Here is a 25800-nt window from a genome sequence, read left to right on the forward strand (position 1 = left end):
TGCGCTACAGACACATTTCTTGATGGTTACTTTTGCTTTTAGAATTCGACTTCTCTATGGTTGTGTGCAAGGGAAAACATCATTACATGGTTGACCACATGTCCCGCATACCCACGGGAGAAGCCACTGCACAAGGTATCACTTATGATTTGCCAAATGCACATCTCTTTAACCTATCTAGCAAGAAGGATTTGTTTAGAGCCAACTTGATTCCATACTAGCAGATGGCATAGTCCAAGTGCTTAAACACAAACTACCCAAAAGACCCATCGAAGAAGGCACAACTTAGGTGAATCATCCTCAAGATACAACCCTATCAGTTGATAGCAGGTCAACTATATAGGCTAGGACAGGACGACTTGCTATGTAGGTGTGTGTGAGCATGAAATGCATGACATACTTGTAGAAGTAGACAACAACGGAATTGTTGGAGGAGACTTCAGTGGAGACATGACAGGCCTGCAAGGTGTTGTAGTCTCAACTATGGTGGCCTACACTTTTTCGAGACACATCAGGATTTTTTACATCACTCTAATTTGTTCCAATGGACCAAGGTATCTGTTCACAAGGACAAGATGGAGCTAACCCCAATCATTGCAAGATAGTCTTTCGAAAAATGGGGAATTGACTTCATTGGTCTTTTTAATCCCGCAGCACAATATTTGCAGGCCAAGTACATGACAATTGCTACAGAATACCTCACAAAGTGGACAGAAGTATGAGTCACTAGAAAGAATGATGCTAGAACCATAGCTACGTTCCTTTGGGAGCATGTGATCTCGCGATTCGGATGCCCCATTGAACTAGTTAGTGATCAAGGCATGCATTTCATCAATGAAGTGATTGCTCACCTCCTCTCGACTTCAATGGGAGCTAGAGTGCTACCAAATCATAACAACTTTGAGCAGAGATGTGCCATCAAAACCTTGGAGTATGACCTCCTATAGGGTGTTGACCATCTTTTGACTAACCCCTAGAAGAGCACATCATGACCCACCCCTATTTAGATTTCATTTTGACTGAGGAGGAGTTACACATTGCTAGTTGAATAGACTTCGGTGACTTCCTAATGGATGTCCTCACTTACATCACCCACATAGGCATCCGACCTATCAACATGGACCACTATGCTGACATGGAGTACAACCCAAACTTCTATGCTTCGCTCATGCAAAAGTGAAACACCGTGAGCATGTGTTGAATGGCCTTAATCCTTCAACCTCTAATCTTAGGAAGGATTCTTCTCATTTCCAAGGGGGGAGGGGGTAAGGTGTGGAACATAAAAGCAAACCCTAAATCTCAATCAATGCCCAAAAGCAGAAAGAATGGATAAAAATCAACTTATTATTGAGAAAAAGTGACATAAATTTTTTGGAGAATGCATGGACTATTTAAAGGAAATTTTTCTTTTCATACTTAAGCATTTCAATTTTTCATAAGCACACAACCATTTTCTATGTGTCTTTCTGCAAGAAATTATATAAAGAACACTAATGGTGAGTTGTGGCTTCATGACAAGCACCTACAATGGCAAGACAAGAGAAAACCAACAAGTTTCCATTCTTAGAGGAAGGGCAAGCAAAGTATGCCATAATTATGCCATATGGAAGTTCTACATGGATAACTTCTTGATAGGTAAATGATATTGGGACTTGGTTGAAGCTAAACCTGAAATCCTAGAGAGGAATCCTATAGTTGATCAACGACGAGCACATCGAGCTTGGTTGGAAAGAGCTCGAAGGGTGCTACACTGGTTATCTTTATGCATCTCGGACGCTATGGTAATGTAGACCATGAACTGCAAGTCACCAGCAAATGCATGGAACATATTGATCATGTATTATGGTACAACTACCAATGCCAGGAAGATACAGTTAAAGTAGAAATTCAACAACATGGAGAGAAAAGGCATATCTATACAGAATTATGTCACAGAGATTAAGACTATTGCGGATCAGCTGGCATCCATTGCTACCAAAATGTATCTTATGGTCATAATAACCAGTAGGGTTCAAATGCAAGAGGAGGTGGAAATTTCAGAGGCAGGGGGAGATCTAGCTCTAGAGGTAGAGGCTCCTAGCAGCAGCAGCGTGTCCATCTGACAATCCTAATAAGGATAAAGATTGTCACTACTATGGAAAGTACGATCATATTGCCAAGGACTATTGGAAGAAGAAAGGCAATCAAAAAGGCAAGCAGCATGGACATTATGCATCGTCCATTCAAACCGATGATGCTTCTAGGGATAGAATGTTTGCCATGACATATGTGAAAGACAAGGCTACTGAGAAGTCTACTGAGGATGATATTTGTTATATTGATTCGAGGGCATTGAATCATATGACACCTCATGGTGACTGGTTTATTGACATGGTTCCTGAGAGGAATGGTTATGGATGACATGCAACATAGCATTGAACATAAAGGCAAAGTGCCTTTGGTAATCCATGATGGCAAGAAGAAGAACTTACATGAAGTATTGCATGTCCCGTCAATTACTAAAAATCTATTTTCTATGAGCCAGATACTTGAGTAAAATTTGCAGGTTAGGTTTAATAAGCATGATTGTTTCATTGAGGAGTTTGGTAATGGATACAAATTGATTGTTTGTGGTCAAAGAAATGGCAGAATGTTTACTCTTGATGCCACTTTGCCACAATTGAAATCAACCATGTTTTCCCATGGCTCTGGCACAATTAGAAATTTAGAAATTTGGCATAAAAGAGTGGGGCATGTTAATCTTCAGCCACTACAAATGATGTAGAAAAAATAGCTTGCTTGTTACAGGTCTACCCAAGTTTGGATATTGATCGTGTTTGTGATGCTTGTCAATTTGGTAAATAGTCAAGGTTTCCATTTGTCAAGCATGTAAGAAATAGTAAGCAACCATTGCAGTTGGCTCACTCAAATGTGTGGGGACCAGCCCATAATGCATCTATGGGAGGCTCTAAGTATTATGTGACATTCATTGATGACTTGAGTCGCTATACTTGGGTTTATATACTAAAAACAAAGGATAAGGTGTTTGTTATTTTTCAACAATTTAAGTAGCAAGTTGAAAAGGAATTTGATTGCTACATCTCTTGTTTGAGATCTGACAGTGGTGGAGAGTATGTGTCAAATGAGTTTGACAATTTTTTGGCTAAAAATGGCATACGTAGACAGCTTACATGTAGCTACACTCCACATCAAAATGGGGTAGCTAAATGAAAAAAACATGGTCTTAATGGAAGCTACACCTGCAATGATGAATGAGAAGAAGATGCCACTCTATTATTGGGTTGAGGCTATCATGACAGCCATCTATATCTTGAACAGGACTCCCACTACATGTATTCATAATATGGCACCATTTGAGAAGCTATATGGCTACAAGCTTGACATCAATCACATGAAAGTATTTGGTTGCCTTGTTTACATGCACATCCTTGATGAGAAGAGAAAGAAGCTGGATCCGAAAGCACATAAGTGTGTCTTTATTGGTTATTCGCAGGAGAAGAAGGCATATAAATGTTATGATCCCTCTACTTAGGAGACATTAGTCAATAGAGATGTTATCTTTGATGCGATGGCCTCTTGGTATGCATCAATGGCTATAGTGCCATCGGATATGTCTTCTACATTGGCTTCTACAGTTGATTCATAGCAAAGTACTACATTGATAGGTCCTTGTGGTACGGTAGTATCCCCTTGGATAGGGAGGTTATGCCCAACAATATAGGTTAGACTATGAGGAAACATTCAGCCCTGTTGCCAAGATGGCAACCATATGAATAGTGATCGCATTGGCTACTGCTAAAGGCTGGAAATTGCAACAGATGGGTGTTAAGAATGTGTTTCTCAATGGTGATTTAGCAGAGGATGTTTATATGGATCATCCTGAAGGGTATGTACACCGTGATTTTTTCAACATTATGTATGCAAGCTAAAAAAAAGCATTGTATGGGCTGAAGCAGGCTCTGAGAGCTTGGCATGCAAGGATTAGTAATTACTTGTAGAGTTTGGGATTCACTGTTGGCAAGGCTGATCATAGTCTGTTTACAAAAAAGACCAGTAGTGCTGGTTATCCATGTTGATGATTTGATAATCACAGGTGATGATGACTTAGGGATACATCATGTTATGCAAATGCTAAAATCTGAATTTGATATGAAAGACTTAGGTGAACTAAAGTATTTCTTGGGTATTGAGGTGAAAGGCTGAAAATGGTTTATGCTTGATGCAGAAACACTATGCCATAGAAATACTAAAGAAATATGGCATGGCTAAACATAAACCATTGGATATACCTCTTGATCAAAATGTCAAGTTGGACATTAGCATTGGCGCTGAAATTGATTATGTGACTATGTACAAGCATATGGTTAGAAGTTTGATCTACTTGACCATCACCAAGCCTAACTTGAGTTATATTGTTGGGCTCATAAGTTAGTTCATGCAAAAGCCCAAAAAGTCACACTTGGATGCTGTTAGGCGAATTATGGGATATGTAAAGTCCACTGTAGATTATGGGCTGTTTTATGTGAAAGATAAGCCCTTGACACTAGTTGGATACACGAATGCAGATTGGGAAACATGCTCATATGACCATAGATCTATAAGTGGTTATGCCTTTGGATTTGGAATTGGAATGATCAGCTGGAGGAGCAAGAAGCAACCTACAGTTGCATTGTCTAGCACTGAGGCAAAGTACAAGGGTGCTGCATTTGCGGCATGTGAAATTGCATGGCTGCTCAAACTTATGGCTGATTTAGACATACAGGTGGATATTCCAATGACTTTATTTTGTGGCAATCTCAGTAGTGTACTTCTGGCAACAAATCCAATGTACCATGCTAGGACTAAACACATTGAGGTACACTACCATTTTATCAGAGAGATGGTTCTTGTAGGGAAAGTAGATCTTATGCATGTGAAGAATGATGAATAGGTTGCAAATATCTTTACCAAGTCTCTGGGTAAAGATAAGTTCAATCAATTCTGACAGCTACTTGGTGTTCAGGTTTATCTTGAGTTTGAGGGGGAGTGTTGAAACTTCAAGCTCTTGTGTGTGACCCCGACAGTGTCTTAACTGTGTCTAGTTGTATCAGCAAGTGTGGAACATTAAATAAGTCAGGTTAGTCGGTGTGACCTAACTAGAGTTAGTCATGGTTAGTTAAACCTAGTGTATAACTTGCACTTGGGTAAGTGAATTAGAATCAAATGGAATAATGTATAGAAGGATGCAAGCATGATTGAGCTCTCTCTTGGCTTTTCTCTATCTATATCTTGTCTCTCTTAATACCAACCACCCATTTTTTTCCACAACTCCTCTCAACATTCGAATGGGCCTAAAAGGATACATGTAGGGGAAAAGCTTCCTTAGTAAGTCCCTTAAACCCCCCAACTTCTCCCTCTCATGACTATGATGATGAAGATTAGTTCCTTGTTGTAATTTTTTTAAAAAGACGACAAAAGAAAGAGATAAGAGAAGAAAGAAATGAAAGAATAAGATAATAGAGAAGAAAATCACAAGAAAAAGCAAGAAACCCATGAGTGCCACAGTCAGTACACATAGGGATCCTCAAGTTAGGTGTGCCTAGTGGCTTGGTCGATCGGCTCCATCCCTAACCCCCTAGCTCATTTTGATTCCCCACTTCACGCTTAGGGCACATCAAGGGTAGGACATACCTAGGGATGTCACCCTTGCCTATAGTTAGTCACCTATAGTTAGATTTATCTCCCTAAGTTGCACCCACTGCACCTCCCTTCCACACAAACTGGGTCCTCAAGTGTGTGGGACAACACCCAAGATTTGCGTGTGGTTCGACCCAGCTCCCAGTTCCACTAGCACAAGCACAATGCACCATAGGGTAAGGTAGACACACCCCCTAGGCATTACATTTTTCTTCTCTTTGTAGGTAAATACAAACGCTACCAACCATCGACATTGAAAGCTCTACCATCCACTCGACATACCCGCGGTCTCCACCACCACAATCATTTGACAAGCTTCTCTTCCATGGCCAATCCACACAAGGCACTATCATCAACTCACACAACCACCCTTCAAATCACCGAGCCCTCTCATCAACAAAGACCCGCAAGTGCCATGGGACTGGCACACAACTAGGAGGGGCTAATGTTAACCCCGATGCGAGATGGAAAAAAGAAAATTCAAAAATATAGAATAATGCAAAAAAAGGAAACCCTACAAACGAATAAGAGAGGAAAGGCCAAAAGCACAAAAGGTCAAGTCAAAGGAAAAGGTGCATTTTAAAATGCAAAGGCACCACTATAATTTCGTAAAAGAGCACCAAGCTCCCTCTTGTGCAAATTGTAAAATCTGGACGGGCATACATGAAGGAATAAGGCAACTAGAAGGGAGTAGGAAAAGAGGACCTTGGTAATATTCCTGGTCATGTAAAAAGGGGATCGGTGTGCCCAAGGGATTTAGGGTTTGTATATAAACTCAAAAAGTGAATGAGAAGCTCATTCTTTGGTGTGTGGCCAAAGTGGTTTATTCTTCTTCTCTCCTTCTTAGTTATGTGTGCATTGTGTTTGAGAGAGGAAGTGAGAGTGTGAGGGAGTGAGTATGTGAGGGTGAGGAACTGAGGTGGAGAAGCTCTCCATGTTCTCCTCTCTTATGGAGGATGGAGCTCAAAGGAGGAGGCTTGAGGTTGCTTGAGCTTGCATCTAGGATTGTGGAGCTATCGGAGTGCTTGAGGGAGGAGGCTACTCATTCAAGCATCAAGATAAGTTCACTACATCCATAGGATTGAAAGCGCATCGGCTAGGTGAGAGATAGCCATTCCCACTACAATGCTAAGTAAGCATTGTTGGATATTGCAGGACAATCTTCACTAAGAAGAATTCAAGGAGGAGAACAAGACTACAAAACTGATGGAGTGCATATGCACAACAGATTAAAATTATTGAAGTCAAAGTTTAATGGGAGACACATGATGCTACAATACGTGCATGATCATCAATTCAACAATTTAGATTTGAAAATTTTCATTTAAACAGCTAGCAAATATCTTATCTGAACTTTTTACAGACTCGTCAAGCTCTCAATTATGTTTTTGTATCTTTATATCTATTTTAACAATTAGGGAGACCCCCAACCCCAAAAAACAAGATATTAACTATTTCCTAGTTTTATCCATGCTAGTTTTAGTGCTCCTAATATATTCAATTCTACGATGAGCTAAGCCAGACTTTATGGAAAGAATAAGGGAATATTGGTGAGTAAATTGTACATTTCCTACTTATGGTTGAATAATTAATTTAGACTTGTGATGAGTAAATGGCCACCTTAGAGCATTGGAGCTCAAAGCAACACATATGGCATAGCATTTATAGCTTTCTGGATGTTCACATCTATATCTATATCTATACTAACATTAACGAGAGATTTGGAGTGTGTGTGGGGTGGGGGCTGGGTGGGGGGAGCAAAGCCCCTCCCACACTCTAGGCCACCACCTGGCACTGTGCAAAGCCTCTCCCCCCCAAAACTTGTGTTGACTTTCCTACATATGCGCCTATGGGGGGAGGGGAGGCGGCTCCCACAGTCCCCCTCTAGGCTGCCACATAGCACTACGTAGAGCACCCCCCCCCCCCCCCTTCCCCCCCTATAATGCACCTATACTCAACACGCCATAAAAAGGTAACACACTATGTGAGAGCAAGGTATACTCTTGTATTATTCAATGAAAGAAATGGTACAACATAGGCAAATCCTAGGACTACAACCTCGTGACACCACACATATGAGGGTTCACCACTAGGTATAGGGAATCACACATAGAGCAGAAACCAAGCAGGGCTTAGAGTCACTACTAATCCCAATATAGGTGTTTCTGGTAGCAATGCCATGGTATAGCTACAAAGCCCTCACACTCACCCCCACTTATTGGATTGTTGTCCTCACAGCAATCTAAGGGTAGAGATTATTGACTCATTCTAGGATCTTAGCATAACTTTTTCTAATAAGCTGGCCAGTGGACTTGACACATTAGCAGGGTTTTAATGAAACATTTACTATCAAACTAGTAAGTGTTTGATGCACTACAACTTGGGGGACTTAACATAGCTTTTCATATCAAGTTGGTCAGTGTCTGCCCATCTAGACTACTTTGTTGCTTGATTTATTCTTGCTACCATGTTGATCCACCCTCAACTCAATTACACTTTAGGAGTGGAGGTGTTACCAAGCCTATGATAAGTCAAGTGGTGAATCAAGGTGCATTGGAAGAATTGTTGGGATTCTCCTTGAGCCAGGTGGTGAAGGCCTCATTGCCACGTTGGTGAGCCTCCACTTCTGAAATCCAAGTGGCTTCTTTGAGTGGATGCCCTTTCCACGCAGTGATGTACTCGAGTTACCCTTTGTGTTCCTAGCGTGCAGAAGGAATGCTTCTACTTCAAAGGGGTCATTAAAGTGAAGTACTGAAATGTGCCACCCCCATTGGTTATCGGGATAGAACATGCACAGAAAGGCAGATGTGGAATGCATTATGGATGCAAATAATTTTTAGCATATCAAGATTGTATGTCACTTTATTCAGGACTTGAGTGATGCGACAGGGTCCATAGTAACGATAATTGAATTTGGGGCTCATATTTATTTGGGAGAGACATATGCTTGGAGAGGTGATGCGAGGAAAATGTATACTTTGGTGAAGAGTACTACCCTATGCTTCTTGTTGGCCTATTCGATCATGGTGATTTTGCTCTTTTCCAAATTCTAGTTACTGCTTCATTGTAGTCTCTCCGTTTCTTCAATAATTCTTTTGCATCCTAATCTTTAGCTTTGGCAACTCCGGAGGCTAAGATGAGGGATGTAATTACTTCTTTACCTATGGCTAACTCAAAGGGTGTGTAGCCTATTACTAAGTGGATTGAGTTATTATAGTGAAACTCAAGTACATCAAGGTACAAGGCCCAATCTTTTTGGTCCACCCATGCATAACTCCTGAGATAAACTTCAATGCTTTGGTTCACTCTCTCTGTTTGCCCATCTATCTCAGGGTGGAAGGAGGACAAGAATCTCAATTGTGTTTCCAAAGTCTTAAAGAGTTCCTTCCACATATCTCTCATGAATCTACCATCTCTATTTGAGATTATGGATAAGGATAAGCTATGCAGCTTGAACACATGCATGAGAAAAGGCAAGCTACCTCCTTGGCATTCAATGGTGGCTTAGCACGTATAAAGTAGGCTTGCTTGGAGAAATAGTCTACCACTACAAAGATGATGGCGTAACCATGGGATTTTGGGAGCTCCAGAATAAAATCCATGCTAATGACATCCCATGGTCAGCTGGGTTCTAGCATTGGTTGAAGTAATCCTATTGACTTGGAGCATGGTGCCTTAACTAGTTGGCAAGTAGGACAAGTCTTGATATAGTCTATGACTTCTTCCTTCACGTTTGACCAAAATAATTGTTTCCTTAGTGCTTCAAGTGTCTTGCTTTGTCCCTTATGCCCACCTAATTTCCCATCATGCACTACATGTAATATGACCTTCTTCAACTCCACACTACTAGGGATGTACAATCTCTTGCCTACAAATAGAAATCCCTCCTCTAGAGTATGCATGCCATGAGGCATTCTATCATCTCTCACTTCTTCAATAATCTTGTGCATGTTCAAAATCCTCTTTTGCTAACTCAAGAAAGTTGCTACTAACCACATTGATGGCTTTCAAATTAGCCTTGTGACTTAGAGCATCTGCTATTTTGTTGGTGGAACTTGGCATGTGTTTGATCTCCAAGTCAAACTCGGCTAGGAAATCAAGCCATAGGGCTTGTTTAGCAAACAAATTTGGCTGGGATTGGAAGTATTTGAGTGATGTGTTGTCTGTGAAGACCACTATGTGTTTGCCTTAAACATAATGCTTCCATTTTCTAAGGCCATGAATCATTGCTAGCATCTGCTTCTCATGTGTTGGTGTGCAAATCTGATGTCGTATGCATACGTAGTGAGCGCCGGAAGGTCCCCAAGAACAAAGAACTCTAATTTTTGCTCAAAAACCAAGAGAGAAGACTTGCACGACATGAAGCAAGAAAACCAATTGGGTGCAATCTCCCCCTATGCCTTGTGTGAGCGCTCCACAAAGCATGTATTTAATATATTATTCATCTCCAAGCTCAAAAATAGCCCAAATTTACAATTAGCACGCTTTAGCTTTTGTGTTTGCTTTTATCCAAATAAAGAATAAAGCGATTGTGGGCGCCCCAAGAGTCGGGTTGTGTCCAAATACAACGACCAATAATGAATATTTAAATTGTGTGCCCATGCGCATACAAAATAATAAATATATGTCAAGTGTTTTAATAAATAAGCGCGTCAAAATAAATATTGGTGCCACGCCTAAGACGCGCACCCATCAAAAATGATAATTTCTTCTAAATAACTTGAATACATGCTATCGCTTATTAGTGCTTCCCAGCGCCACCGCCACATGCTCTACACATCAATTGAAGCATTCACAATTGTTAGAAAATAATAAAATTAAACTGACAAAAGTGAATACCTAGCAGTCTTCAGCTACAAAATAAATAAATAGGTTAGAACTCTGTCCTAACCTTAATTTAATACGAGTGTGCACTCTAAACTCATAAACGTCCATTAATTTAAATATGTATTTTGCGAAATCACCCGCTATGGAATCACCCACTTGCACATTAAATTAACAAGACGCCCGAAAAGGATGGGCGTCCCCATCGACTTTTCGCATAAGGAATCCACCTTGTGTACAAGCCCCGGCAAATAAATATAATTTTACGGGATCCACCGCAAAACCTCACGGAATCCACCGTGGAATATACCTCCTGGCATCATGTGTGCTCCATATGGTTTTTGCATCTATGAATTTCTTGGATTCATAAGCTATGGGATGTCTATCTTGCACCAACACTCCCCCAATGCCATAATCCAATGCATTGGTGGAGATTTTGAAAGGCTTGGTAAAGTTTGACACTTTGAGTACAAGGGTTTGATTCATACATTTTTCCATCAGCTCAAAAGTGGCATGTTGCTCACTTCCCCGTGTGAAATTTCCATCTTCTTTGGTGAGGTGGGATAGTGGTGCGGTTGCCATGCTATAATCCTTGATGAATCTTCTACAGAACATTGTGAATCCTAAAAATTCTTGAACTTTGCTCACAGTCTTTAACACAGGCCAATTCTTCACTGCTTCTACTTTCATGGGGTCTACTTTGATGCATGCCTCACCTACGATGAAGCCTAGGAATTCTAACTCCTTCATTGCAAACTCACATTTTTTCAGGTTTGGCATACAAATTTTGTTGTCTTAGCTTCTCAAAAACTAGGTGCAAGTGTTTTGTATTTTTCTCTAGAGTTTTACTATACACTAGGAGATCATCTATGTAGATTATGATAAAGACATCTATTTCAAGCTGGAAGACTCGATCCATTAGGTCACAAAAGGTGCTCTACCCATTAATCAATCCAAACCCTAGGACAAGCCACTCAAAGCTTCCATATCGAGTACAAAAGGCTATTTCGGGAATGTCTTCTTTTGCTATGTAGATTTTATGGTATCCGGACCTAAGGTATATACGACTAAAGTACTTGGCTCCATGTAGTCTATCTAATAGATCTTCCACTAAGGGCATGGAATACTTGTTCTTGATGATGATCTTATTAAGAGCCCTATAGTCGACACATAGTTGGAGTCCCCCATCCTTCTTCTTGACAAACTACACTGAGGCACCGAACATGGACTTGCTAGGTCGGATGAATCCTTGCTCTTCCAATTCATATAACTACCTCTTCAATTCCATGAGTTCAATGTGATTCATACGATAGGGGGACTTGATAGCTGGTGGGACCACCCTTGGGATTAGCTCGATTTTATGGTCTACCTCTCTTTTGGGTGGTAGGCCTTTGGGTAGTTCAATTGGCACCACATCCTCATATTCCTCAAGTATTGCTTCCACTTCTCTATTGCCAACTTGTGGTTTGGGTTTCTTGGTGACCTCTTGCTCAATGGGCCAAATCATACATAAATACACCATATCTCTCTCTTCACTGATTTCTCCACTTGTTTGGCATTGCAAGTCATGATGTGAGGCTTAATATGGGTAACTTGTTGAGGTGGTTCTTGGGTCGGTACTCCTGGTTTGCTAGGTACCAGCTTTATCATTTGGCACGAGACTCTAAGCTTGTTCTCCTTCATCTGCACTTTGATTGATGTCATGCCTGAAAGTTGTATTCTTTCACAGGATACTCTAATGCCCTCTCCTTACATATCTAGCATTGTTTCATCAATTCCTTTTCCAAACATTGCAATGGCATACTTGTCATAGAACTTTAGGCCTAAAATGACTTCAAATTTGTCTGTGGAAATGACTAAGAAGTTGAGTTTGGCCCTCCATTTTCATGTTTCTACTTGCAATGCAAAGACTTGTTTGACTTCCTTGGCTTCTTCTTGTACAAAGGTTATTGTTAATCCTTCTGGGGCCTTAGACAATTTGAGTCCATGTTTGTCTACACAATCTGGGGTGATAAAGTTGTGAGTGGCTCTTGTGTCTATCATGATGGCTTGATCCCCTTCACTCACTCTACCTTTGAGGTATAAATGTTTTACATCTGCTATGCGGGCAGCCATGCATTGGGAATGAGCCACCCTTGGGTGGTATATGCTCTCTTTGCTTCCAGTGGGGATTTCCTGGATGCACACGGTTGTGGCTACTCTCCTCCATAAGCACTAGTGACTGCTACCCTAGACCCGCTTATTAAGGCTATATCGTCCATGGGGCATCTATTTTGATAGTGGGGTCCCCCGCACTTGAAACATCTAGCCCCTGTGGTTGAGGCTTGGGGTCTCTGCCATGATGTATCTAATCCTGCAAACCCATATAATGCACTCGGAGTTGGTCTATAGTGGTTGTTTCTCCATCACCCAATTGCTCCTTTTAGCACCAAGGCTAATTGTGACGTGCCTAGGGTTATTCTTGGGACTTGATTCTAAATCTCTAGGAAGGGACCTCTAGGGTGTCAAGAATCGCGTGGTGGGGGGACTTGCTCAAGATGTTACGCCGAACACACACAAAATGCACAAGGAGAAGCTCACTCAAGAGACAAGAAGAGAGATGGAGGCCAAAAACGTTTTCTTGCTGGTTTCTTCTTCTTCTTCCACACACTTTACAATGTACACAAAGTATAGATAAGATACAACATAAAGGAAAATGGCCTACTAAGTCAAACAATGCATAACCGACTACACTAGTCGACTGGCGCTATAACTATGCCAGTTGTAAATAGGTGTAACACCTGAATATAATAAGTAATGAGTCAGTAGCCATGTGAGAGTCATAATGACCACCGACGTGCTAAGTGTAGATGTGTGGACCCATCTAACCAAGTGGTCCATTATCAATGTCCGCATGTGTTGATCTTGTCATCTCAACATAGGGATATTGGGTTCTCAAGGTCCAAGAGTTGGTGGTGAGGTTGGTGTTGAATACGGTTTGGCTCCATTGGGCTATCCTCCTGCCTTTTAGGTCGACTAGCCTTTTAGCTATCCTCATGGCCTTGGCTAAACTAGTTGGCTCCTATATTTCCACATCTCTCCTGGCCCATTCTTTTATGCCAAATAGGAATCCATGTAATGTAGTATCAATGTCCATGTTGGCTAGTTACAGCATCAACTACCTATACTTGCTAACATGCTCTTTCATCTTTCCTTGTGTTTGCTTGAGATTTCTCCACTCATCTCTAACTTAGAATTTCTCCATCTTTGGGATGAAGTAGTCTTTCAGCTCCTCTTGAAGTTCTTCCCATGAAAAGATAGTGTATCCTTGCTCCTATTCCAGTAGGTACCAGTTAGCAGCATCCTCCTCTAAGTAGATGGTTGCCACTTCTCCCATCTTATCTTCAGTGATCCTAGCATACTTCAAGTATCTGTCTATCTGCACAATCCACTTCTTTAAAATCAACATGTATTTCTCTCCTTTGTACTTGGTGGGTTGGGAGTTAGCTTTTGAACTCTCATTCTCCTCATCTTCCTTATGGTTTTACCTTTTGTCTTTCTTCTTGTCCTTCTTCTTGCGTCCTGCTTCAACTACCTTCTCTTTGTCTTTCCTTATATCTTGATCTCTCCTAGAAGTCTCCTCTCTAGCTAATCTATATGCCAATCTATCCATCCCTTCTTGCAATTCATGTCTTTTCTTCTCTTCCTGTTGTTGTATCACCCACTCTCTGTAATCCTACTCTACTTCTAGTTTTCTTCTCTTTTCCTCTTGTTCCTCCTTCGTTTACATGTTCCTCCAAATTGAGTCCAACAAGCTTGACATGCCCTCCAACTATCCCTTTAGGTCGACTACTTTCTTCTCTTGAGTTTCTCTCCATTCTTGATCTCGACTCATCTTCCTCTCTTCAACCACTTGGATGGATGCATTCTCTCAGCCATCCTCCAAGCTATTGTAGAAAGCCGCACCTCAGCTTTGGTGTTGTCAATGTAGGGAAGCCGCATTCCGCCCTCGGGTGGTGATTGTGCCACGTGCAAGTCACGTCACGTCTTCAGATGTTGATTTGTGTTGGGGTCGCCATGCCGGGGGTCGTTACGCTGGGGTCGATGCAATGTGGGGTGACACGATGTGGGGTGTCACAATGTGGATCGTCCCAACACTATTTTGGGACACTAGATCTTCTCTCCTACTTTCGCGAGCATTTCTTCACTCCAAGCAAGGGTTGCTCATATACCAAGTGTTGTGCACCTACACTCAATCACTCACTCAACACAACATAGAAAGGTAACACAATTTGTGAGATCAAGTATACTCTTATATTATTCAATGAAAAAAATGGTACAACATAGGCACATCCCAGGACTACACCCTCGTTACGCTGCACATATGAGGGTTCACCACTAGGTATAGGGAATCACACGTAGATTGGAAACCAAGTAGGGCTCAGAGTCACTACTACTCCCTATATAGGTGTTTCTAGTAGCAATGCCATGGTATAGCTACAAAGCCCTTACACCCCCCCTTCCCCCCAAACTTGCATTCACTTTGTTGTGTATGCATCCCCTTGCAATGATCACCAATTCAAAATATAAAATATTGAAAATAATCTATTCAAATGGATATGTGATCGATATTCAATAACAATCTATTTAAAATACGATGTTATCGATAATAATACAATGGATATTTGATAATCTAATGGGTATATGATGTTATCAATTCAAAATATGAAATATCAATATAATCTATTGGATATACAATCGATATTCAATAATAATCTATTGAAAATTCAATATTATCGATAATAATCTAATTGATAAATATAATATGTATGTTATGTATTTTAATATTCGATACATGTATATAGTTGTAAAAATCGGACATACTTTGATATATGCATTCAAAAATTTGATATATGTATATATTCAAAAATTTCAATATGCAATATATTTAAAAAAATTAAACATTTTGACATACATATATATTCAAAAAATCATATACGATATATTTTATAATATGCTCAAATATACACTATATGGATATATATTACATATATCGTATATATTATGTGTATCATATATTTGAGCATATTGGATATTCAAATTTTAGTTGAATGCTCTAGTATTCAATACTACACATCATAAAATTTTTAAAATACAATATACATGGTATATTTTTATGTTCAAAAAAATGATGATATTCAATATAAACATATATCTATTTAATATATGATATACATAATATAGATTTATATATAGATTGAAGTAATTAATATATTTGAATATTTAGAAATTTGATAATATTTGAATCCCCGGTGGATATGAACTTTCGACAAAAACCCCTCCGACATTGGTGAACCCAACGTGAAAGGTCGTCAGAAAAAGGAAAGACAAGATGGGAGAACCTTTGAACACAATCTCTAGTTATGTTTTGCAAAACAGTTGGTACAGAATATGAATATGCTTATGCAGGTACAACAACAATAACAAGTGATGCAAGCTTCTGCATAAACAGAAAGTATTGTGATGAATGCTCTGCAAGCAATTGAGCGTGAGATGAAGTTATTCAATGGCAAGAATGTATTTGCATATGTACATACCTATGCTCAAAAGATGGAATTCTTTGGGGTGGCTCAACTTACATGGAGCCGATATTTTGTACGTGTTAATGTACATGAATTGAAAGTGTAAATTATTGAATTATACATGTAGGATGCTGACTGGGTAGCTTTCAAGAAGACACTCCGGGAAGAATTTTACATTGAGAATACCAGTTTGATTACGCGCAAGACTTTTCAGGAGTGGGTTTTACAACCCAATAAGAGTCTTGTGGGGCTACATAATTATTAAGAGAATTTGAAAGTCGATTTGAGCAGTTGGATCTTGTAGAATAGCAAGCTCTTGCAAGTCAGAAAATTGAATTGTTTCTACAAACATCAGATCCTGAGCTTCAAGAGAAGCTTGATGATTTGCTAGAGGATCTGACTACAGAGACAGGTCTTAAAACAAAGTGGAGGCATGTCAAGGAAGCTGTTACTGCACTCGTAAAGAAGCAAAGAAGAAGAGAAAGATTGCATGTATCTAACTTGCCCACTACTATGGGCAAAACAATTGATGTATTCAATGAGCCATCCACTTATGTGGATGATCCTATGACTATACCTGCTATTGTTCCCGTTGTTAGAGTAGATGTCTTAGATAAATTGGTCAAAGGCATGCGAGATCTTCAATTGAAGGTTGCAAAATTGGATGAAAAAGGACAAGAGGAAAGGGGACGAGTGGCAGCCCCTAAGCCAGGAAAAAGATGTATGTGGTATGATAGTTTGCAGCATGAGAGAAAGGATTGTGCTACCTATCAAGAGGCCTTAGCACAATAGCTCATCTTTTGGAAAGATGGCAAGATCCATACACAAGAAACAGGATTGCCTTGTGCTTTGAATTTTGAAAAGGGAGGTATACAAAAGTTGGAAGACTTGGCTGTCCAAAATGCTTATGCGGTTGTACATACTTCTACTTTTGGTCTACAGTTGGATAGAATGCATGGCCAAGTGATGGTTGGTCCAAAGGCTAAAATATGGACACATACTTTACATGCAACTAAAAAGAGAAAGGTTATTTATAGAAAAATGTCAAATGCAGAGCAAGATATTCTTGGCATAACCGGTTAGGAATCACCGATAGATACATATTTAGTGGATGCATATTTTAAAAAAGGACAAAACATGGATGTACTTGTTGAAGAGAAACAGATGAGAGATGAAGATAATGCCGGGACATCTAAGGAAGTGACAAGAAGAAGTTTGGATTTGTCTAAAGCTACAAATCAGCCACCTCCCAAGTATGTTATAGAATAAGTTTTGCAGGAGCAAAAACAATATAGCAAGCAAGAGGACAAACAACAGGGATATAAGCTATAGTCTAATATTGAGACAGTTATGGATACCTTAGAAGACCCTATACTGGAAGATTCAATCATTACATCTATAGATTTTCTTAATGTATGTGAAGAGATTTACGAATATCATGTTTTACTTGATACAGGGAGTCAAAGGGAGATTGATGACTTGTTGGATACACATGATTTACAGCATAAAGTTACTACCTATAAGACAGTTCATGAGTTTGAGGATATACCTGTATTAGAGGACATTAGATATGATGCTCCACAATTGGAAACTGTTTCAAATGCTTTATCGAAGGCCTAGATGATAGACAACTCTAAGATGCTTCAAGATATGGATTACTTCACTATTTTTGGTGATACTGAGAATGTGTTGGATGCAAGTGAGATTCAGTTTATGTTTGATGAAGTACACAATTTTCAGTATAAGAAGATTTCTATGCACTAGACTTTGAAAGAGCGGGCATGTTACTATGTATTTGTTGATGGGTTCATTGATAACATGTATATGGAGATTCAACAACCTCTAGTGTATGATGCGTACCCAAGGCATTATGACCCTAGAGGGAGTACTAGGTATGGATCAAGAGTTATGCAGGTACTGTGCATTTTGATCTATGATCCAAGGGGATGCTTTCTTATATGCATGATAAGCGACAAGTTGATTCTATGGGTGTTTGACCCAGATGGTGCATCGGTGACACATATCGAAGGATGTGAATGTTCAAAGGGGATGGATGTCGTGCCACTACGCAAGCACAGTGTGAAAAACTCTAGAGTGCATCATCATCTGACTTCTTTATTGACGTAGAGAGTCAATGTGATCTAAGTCATTAGTGCTAGTGTCCGTGGCATAAATAGTCCAAAAATACTAGATTTTAGGACAATTTTAACCTATTATTTATTGTAAAAATGTGAAAAAGTTAAAACAGCTTCTAAATTAGGATGTCATAAAAAAGAAAAATAGGTGAAATCGCATGCATCGTGATCGTTGTTGACAGACTGAAAAACTACACTTTAAACTGGAAGGAGTAAACTAGGAGATTCTGGACCAGGTGTCCTAGCATTTTAGCCCCCTTTCGAAACCAACGAAGCCATCAAATTTGGGTTCTGATCGACAAAGGAGCTGTTATTTTAAAGCATGTTTTTGGTCTACGAAGGAGCTCCAAGAGATCTAATGCCTAAAGATTGCTTCTGAGTAGTGCCAAACAAAGGATTTTAGGTTCTATCAATACATATTAATTCAATTCATTATGCTTTGTATTTGTTATGTTTACCTCTTATCTATTGTTTTTCTTCTCTTCCATCTCCTATCTCTACTTCCTTCTACCTCTGATCCTCGATGGATACGACTTTTCGACCAAAACCCCTCCGACAACACGTGTGTATATATATTGATACATATCACATTACATTTCCAAAACCCTAATCCCTTTCTCTCAAATGCTTTGGCAAATAATCAGAATCTTGATTCTTACTCTCTCTCTCTCTTGGCTTTAATAACTATAAACCAAATCTAATTCCATATTCTATAGTTCCTCAAACTTAATCCTAATCCAACTATCTCATCCTCTAAACATAATTACATGCCCCAAACCCTAATTGATGTGTCATACCAAACATACATCGTTGATACTCTCATTACATGGTCCATTCAATTATTGTCAATGAAAATTAATAATAGTGTGCAATTGATTCATGTGACATAATAATGCATTTTGAAAACTTGGCCTTGCGAATTGAGGTGTTTTGATCATAGTTAATTCTTTGTGGAAACCTTTTAAAACCTATCCCTTAAGATACATACCACACCAAACTCATATGTAGATGTTACCCATAGAATACATGACTACTCACAAAAAGATTTCTTTGCTAATTTACTTGCACATGAAAATTCCATGTTTAACTTGAAAATTTTCAACCACATTTCACATTCCCAACCCAACTTATAATTGTGGATCAAAAGGTACAATTATTGCATCACCAAATACAATTCAAGATGAATGGAAATTATACAATATAATTGTATAGGGTAACAATGTGAATAAAAGAGAGGCTTGAGAGTAACCCTTCCCAAATTCCCTTTTTTTCCACTAATAGAAAGATATCTCAAATATTTGCTTTAGTGACAAGATACATGCCCATTGCAAATTCCAAGCACCATGATCAAATTAGTGTTCTCTCATGCCATCTAACATGGATACATGTAGTTTCCACAATGTCCAATAGCCTTTGTGATCCTCCTCCACCTCAAGGGGTTGTAGCATTGGTGTCTCCTCAACACCTTTGCCTCCCATCATCTTCCCCTATTCCAAGCCATATCATATATGGTGTTGTATAAAAAGACAAAGGAGAACAAAAAAGATGTGCCTTCAAACCTTGGTGAAAGATCAATACAAAGCACCAAGAGAATACTAACAGAAAGCGCTAGGAGAATTTAGGCACAAAGCATCTATAAACTATTAATAATACAAGTGCAACATATTAACTATTAATATATAAGTAATTCACAATGGTTTTGGGGTCTCTCATGGGTTTTTTTTTAAGAACAAAACTGGCCATGAATCAAATTGCCAGGTGAGACATATATCAGCACATGAAATGTGTTAACCAATAGTAACATTGGTGCTTCAAAGTGCCAAGCTTAAGCTGGCACACAGCACCTAGTCAGTAATGAAACTCTACTTTCCAACCCTTGCTTGAATATTGAAAGTTCAACATATACATCCCAAGGGCCTCATACGTGTACCCACTTTTTGAGCAAAAGTGGTTTATGATCCCAAACCAGGGACAAACTATAAAAACCCAGCCCTGTACATAAGAGGTGGCAATGGGCATATCAACACATGTTCAAGTATGAGGTGGCTCACACTTTGTAAAGTTGTCTAACACAAAATGTCAGATTCTTTACCATTCCAATACACAAGTATGTACAACAGTGAGCCTTCAGCTTTGAGTTCACTATATCATTGTTTTTGTTGTTAGTGCTGACTGTTTGCACAAGGAATTCCTGATGTCTATGTACAATTTGAGCTCCCTTTTGGCTTCACTACTAGTTTTTGTGAACTTCTGTGGAAATGGTCCACCCTCACATACTTTCACAACCTTCTCACATCTGCTTGAGAGAGTTTGAATCACATTTTCACTGGTGCAATCCACAGACAAGGGACCTTGCCTGAGGGGTGCAGCAGACTGGAACAACCTTATCAGTGTTCCCACTGCAGCATCTTCTGACCTCCAAAAAGAAAAAATCCCTTTCTCATCATCAAAACAGAACGGCCTTGAAACATGACTTTCTTTCCTGCATATTTTCGTGCAAATATGGATTAGCTATACTACCTGCAATGTAAACCTTGTGCTAGCAGAATAAGAGAAACAGATTCACAAACTGGCAAACGTTTTACCTGTAACATTCACCAGTAAGCGCAAAAGGACAGTCCAACTCATCTTCTAATTGATTAAGACAACCATGTTCAAATGCTGATGTCCCAGCTCCAACCTGTAAACAATGAGGGCTTAGAGAGTTTTAACAGTTGTAACTTATATACTGCAACCTATAGCCCACAAGATTAACAACACAGTTTACAAACATTGGATATAGCCATGAAGTAAGATCCCTGCACTAACTTGCAGGAGCCTATGTATACTTCCACCACAATAGGAGCCACTGATAGACACATAGCATTTAAGAACTTGGATGTAGGGCATTCGACATAGCTTCCAAGTAATGACTCACCATTACTACACCCAGAATAATATGAATCTGATTGTTGCAGGAATCACTAATTTAACATCAGCTGGTGCATGCAAATGTATGTGAACCAAACAAGTTCAACACTAACATAAATTAGGTAGATAAATCAGTAATGTTTGTGGCCATATGCTACGTCTTGATATGTAAGGCAGTGGGCAACAGCTGCCCAGTTGGGCAATAAAAGTAGAATATTCTCTATATGTTCCTATGCAGATTGGGGGTATGACCAGGAGATTTTAGTAATATGTGCCCTTATCCTCTGGAAGTGAGCCCTGCCATGAAGCCCATGATACATCAGTGATGGTGCATTCACCAGGGCCAGTTGCACGTCCAGGTTCTGCAAGAGGGCATTAGCAATATGTGATCTTATAATCTTGCGGATGTGAGCCATATCATGATACATCAGTGAGAGTGGGGCATTCACCAAGGCTATTTGCAGCAAAGTTCTCTAAAAAGGAGGGGAAAGAAAGGGAACAAGGAGAAAAATGCCAATACATTTTCAGCAATGATACCAGGAGAGAGAGACAGAAAAGGAAGGCACAACTGCAGATGACTCAACAGCTTGATTACAAAATCAGGACCTGTAATGATACCAGGAGAGAGAGAAACAGAAAAGGAAGGCACAACTGCAGATGACTTAACAGCTTGATTACAAGATCAGGACTTGTAATGACCACACAGGCATTGGCAGTGAGGTTGCTGAGGATAAACCAATGAGACCGTGGAAGCCTGCAATGACTAAATTGGCTGGCATGTCACCGGTCAATGGAAGGCAGCCATATATATTGGCCAGGCACATGCCACTGCTGAAAGGTGTTGATGCTCACAGGAGATAACCATAACCAGCACAGCAGATTTCAATATTTAAAATAATGCTAAAAAAGGGATGTAATATTTTTTTTTTTCAAACACATCAAATCTCATTTGATGATGGTTTTGAGGGGTCAGTCACTCGCAATGAATTCTGGATACCAAAGTCTGGAGTTTTCATTTAAGAAGGAAGTAGGTAAGAAACCTTCAAGAGCTTAATTTTAAAACTCCATTCAGTGTGCACATCGAATATCCTGAAAACACTGCTGATAACCAAGGGTCACAAAAAGTCCAATGGATGGCCAGCATACTTAACCACATACATTGCTAAAAGATTCACACTACTGAACTCTGTTAAAATACTTTCCCAGGTATTAATCTCCAGGAGTGTCACAACACATTAAGGGCATGCTCCTTCTCTCACATGACTGGCCAACTACCAGTGAGAGAGTATTAACAGAATCCAAAACTGCTTTATCTTCCCAAATCACCAGAAAACTTACAACAGACACACAATCACCTCAACTGCCAGACCAGTGGACAAACAATACTATGTCACAATAACAGTTGTACTATGCAACCTCCTGAGACCTCATTCCCCAAAAACAGACTACGTTTTCTAACACTACAAAGGAGCTGAGCTGGCCTGGCTTTACCAATCATTACACCAAATAAACCCAAGCTGCCCTACCTTCACAAATCACCAAAGTAATGAACTACAAAATTTTGCCAAAGAGAAACAACAAAATGCACTTAGCAGTTCAGAAGAAGAAAGCCACATGGTTCAAGGCTTGTGTAGAGTAAAAGTACCACTTGTCCATCTGACAACATAACTGGTAAGTGAGTCAAGCCTTTCTTGTTGAGCGGTTTCAATGGCTGAGAAAGATGACTACCAACATAATCAGGAATAATCATGGGAAGGACTGGTGAAGCTGCTTCAAATGCAGCAGAAGGAATCGATCGCAGATATGAAACAGACAAGCACATTCGACCACAAAAACTTTCAATAGGTGTGAAGGAATAGTGCCCCATGTTGTTTTTCTCATGATCTGAAAGAGGTGAAACTGATGCTGATACTTCACATGCCAATTGGGATTTCAACCTACTCGAGGAGCCTGTAAGCCTGAATAAGCTGTGAGCTGGTAGCAACCGTGCCATAGAGTACAAAGAGCGTAACATTATCACTGTCCTTTTGTGTACTGCTGAAACGTCTAGACGTGATCTTGGTTTGTCTGCTGCTTTAACTGAAGCCCAGCCTCTGCCAACCGGGCTCTTGCCTTTCTGTGATTCCCGTGTTCCCACCTCCGGTGCAGTACATTGAACCACCCATCTCTCTAGAAGAACAATGTGGTGCGGGCTAGAAACTGGAAACCCAGGGTCCAATATTTTCATCTTCCCTTTACCCTTTATGTGTACTTGTTGGGAAGTCCCCTCTGCGGGAAACGGTGTGGCTTTTGTGCTTTCCTTAGACCATGCAAGAAATACATCAATGAACATAGGCTCATGGATGCTCTGACACCATGGTTCCAAATTCTCAAATGTAGGGCCACTTTGCCCCAACACAAAATTAAACCGGTGGCCTTTGGCACCTAGTCTGCTTGCAAGGGACTTGGAATCAGTACAGCCCCTGCCATTTGCAGAAAAGGAAGGCACCCGGGACTCTAAAATAACCTCAAGGCACGTCGCATAATACCGTGTTATCATGCGCGTTAGGTCCACAATCTCAGACCCCATCAGTGCAGTGCCTTGATTATGTTTGGCTCCTCTCCTATTGCTGAATGATTAGGTGGTCTCAGGCAGTGGTGGATGGCATCCAGCTTCATGCACAATGTGAAGTCGAAACCTTCATACCTTGCACGTGCACGGACAGATGATTCGGCTGGACACAGGCAATGTCTTCCACTGTGATATATTGATTTGTCTGCACTGGCACAGGGTCCCCTGTTAACAACTGACTGGAGGTGTGTGCGGAATGCGAGTGGACGATCCATCATTGAAACCCTTGATGTAAGAGCCCATGCCTCAGAGATGAGGCACTGCGGCGTGCAGGCCCCTACTAAGGAAGCCCGAGGCCATGATTTCTTTCTTGCTAATCAATGATAGCATGAGAGCGGCCGATGGTTGGTTTGCGTTTTTGAGGATTGAGCAGGCGCCTGAAAGAAGGGGATAAAACTCAGTTATAAAAGAGCCTGACAATTACTTCAAAGGAAATTATGGAAGCTCTTTATCAGGATTATGAAAATCTTCCTTCGACGATGGATGATCCATTTAATGGTGGGAACAATTAAGGATTGAGTAGGGAATGCGAGTCTCAAGACATGGGTTAACTGAAGAATAGACGTACTTGCTTCCCCTAAGATATGGCACAGGCACGCACACGCACACGCACATGACAGGAACACTCTTCTACACACACGCATCCATCTCCTTCTTTCTCAGGCCTGTTATCACATGTGTGTGAGTCTCAGCAGAAAGAGGACCGACCCTCTCATCTCTGAGGCATCTCAACTTATGTTTTCGAAGAAATACGCAACTTACAGATTGAGATGAGCACAAGAGCGCCGAGATGTCGATCATCGAACAGGGAAAAGATCGAGAGGAGGATGGGAAAAGGGCGAAGGACACATACGGATAAAATTAGATGATTGCATGATATATAGGATGAACGACTGAGAGGGAAAGAGCCCTCCCGCGCCTTTTCGTGCGATTTTCTTGTGCTGCGGCCTTCCTGTTTTGTGGGGGGGGGGGGCGGGGGGTGGGTTTGGCGTGCTTTCCACGACACCTGTCCGAACTCTTCTTCCTAGCTAGGCTTACAAGTTACTAGTAACGCCTAATAGAAGCCCAAGTCAAGACTCAAGACACAGCAGCCTGACTGTCCACAGGTGCTAATCACAAGTCCTGCCTGGTTTTGATTTTTTATACCGATCAGAACTGCTTAAATTTTTCAATCAATGGCATTCAAACATGTAGAACTAGGAAAAAGTCCCCTTGTTGCCTTGTTCAGCAACGTGGATGCAAAGAGGGAAAAAAAAAACCTAGCCCTTAGCTTTCACTCTATCTAGCAAAAACGATAGGCATATTCCCAAATCATTCCCACATGTCGAACTTCATAGCTCACTAGATGCTCCATGCCTAGACTCTCCCAGTGTTTTCGTGTCAATATTCGAAGGACAAATGTGAATAACAATTAGGGCACTTACCGTCCTATGGCATGTTTCATGTGGCAAGAGGGTTCATGGGTGGTTGAGCCGCAAAGAAACCATCCATGGGAAACAGAATAAGCAACAATCAAATAAATAATATTATGATTATGATTACATAAATAATACTAAAAGGTATTTAAATAACACATACACATATGCATATCCCATAAGTAATATATCATAGCTAAATGTTATTGTTGAGACAAAGAGAGAGAGATGTGGGCACAAAAAATTGTGGGTGGCACATGCACATTGACGAGACCAAATGTAGGCAACTGGGTATTTTGGGCCAACAAGCGAAGTGTGCACATATATGCATTCATACATACACATAGGTATGTATGTACATGTGTGGTGTGTAGACACACCATGTGCATACACACATACGCACACATATAAACGTATATCGTACAATCAGTACATAACATGAGAGAGAGAGAGAGAGATGTTGCATGCGTGGACAATCATAGGCATAGGTGCACAATAGCACATGCACTGAAGATTGTTTTCATATAGCTCACATTAAAGGCACCATAATGACATGACAAATTACTTGTTCAATCGACTAGTAATAACAACTCTTGTGCTATGTCACTCGATATGAAAGCTCACAAACAACCTATATTATGACACTCCTCAATCAATCCTTTAATAAT

General features: G+C 40.2%; 1 protein-coding gene across 2 annotated transcripts; it reads right to left on the minus strand.

The window, feature by feature from the left end:
• Positions 1-19558: 19558 nt before the first annotated feature.
• Positions 19559-24676, minus strand: LOC148028147 (autophagy-related protein 13b-like). 2 transcript variants are annotated; one of them, XM_087689823.1, is made up of 5 exons: positions 24480-24676; positions 24286-24382; positions 22752-24094; positions 20782-20876; positions 19559-20678 (listed from the first exon to the last, which is right to left on the minus strand). In XM_087689823.1, the coding sequence occupies exons 3-5, from the start codon at positions 23673-23675 to the stop codon at positions 20339-20341; spliced, it is 1359 nt and encodes a 452-aa protein (XP_087545949.1). In that variant the 5' UTR covers positions 23676-24094; positions 24286-24382; positions 24480-24676; the 3' UTR covers positions 19559-20338. The 2 variants fall into 2 exon arrangements, with proteins under 2 accessions (XP_087545949.1, XP_087545948.1); XM_087689822.1 differs by lacking the exon at positions 24286-24382.
• Positions 24677-25800: the final 1124 nt, after the last annotated feature.

This window comes from Lygodium microphyllum, chromosome 12 (genome assembly GCF_053477565.2).
Source record: "Lygodium microphyllum isolate KBCC chromosome 12, Lygodium_microphyllum_v1.1.10, whole genome shotgun sequence".
In the NCBI taxonomy this organism is placed as follows: domain Eukaryota; kingdom Viridiplantae; phylum Streptophyta; class Polypodiopsida; order Schizaeales; family Lygodiaceae; genus Lygodium; species Lygodium microphyllum.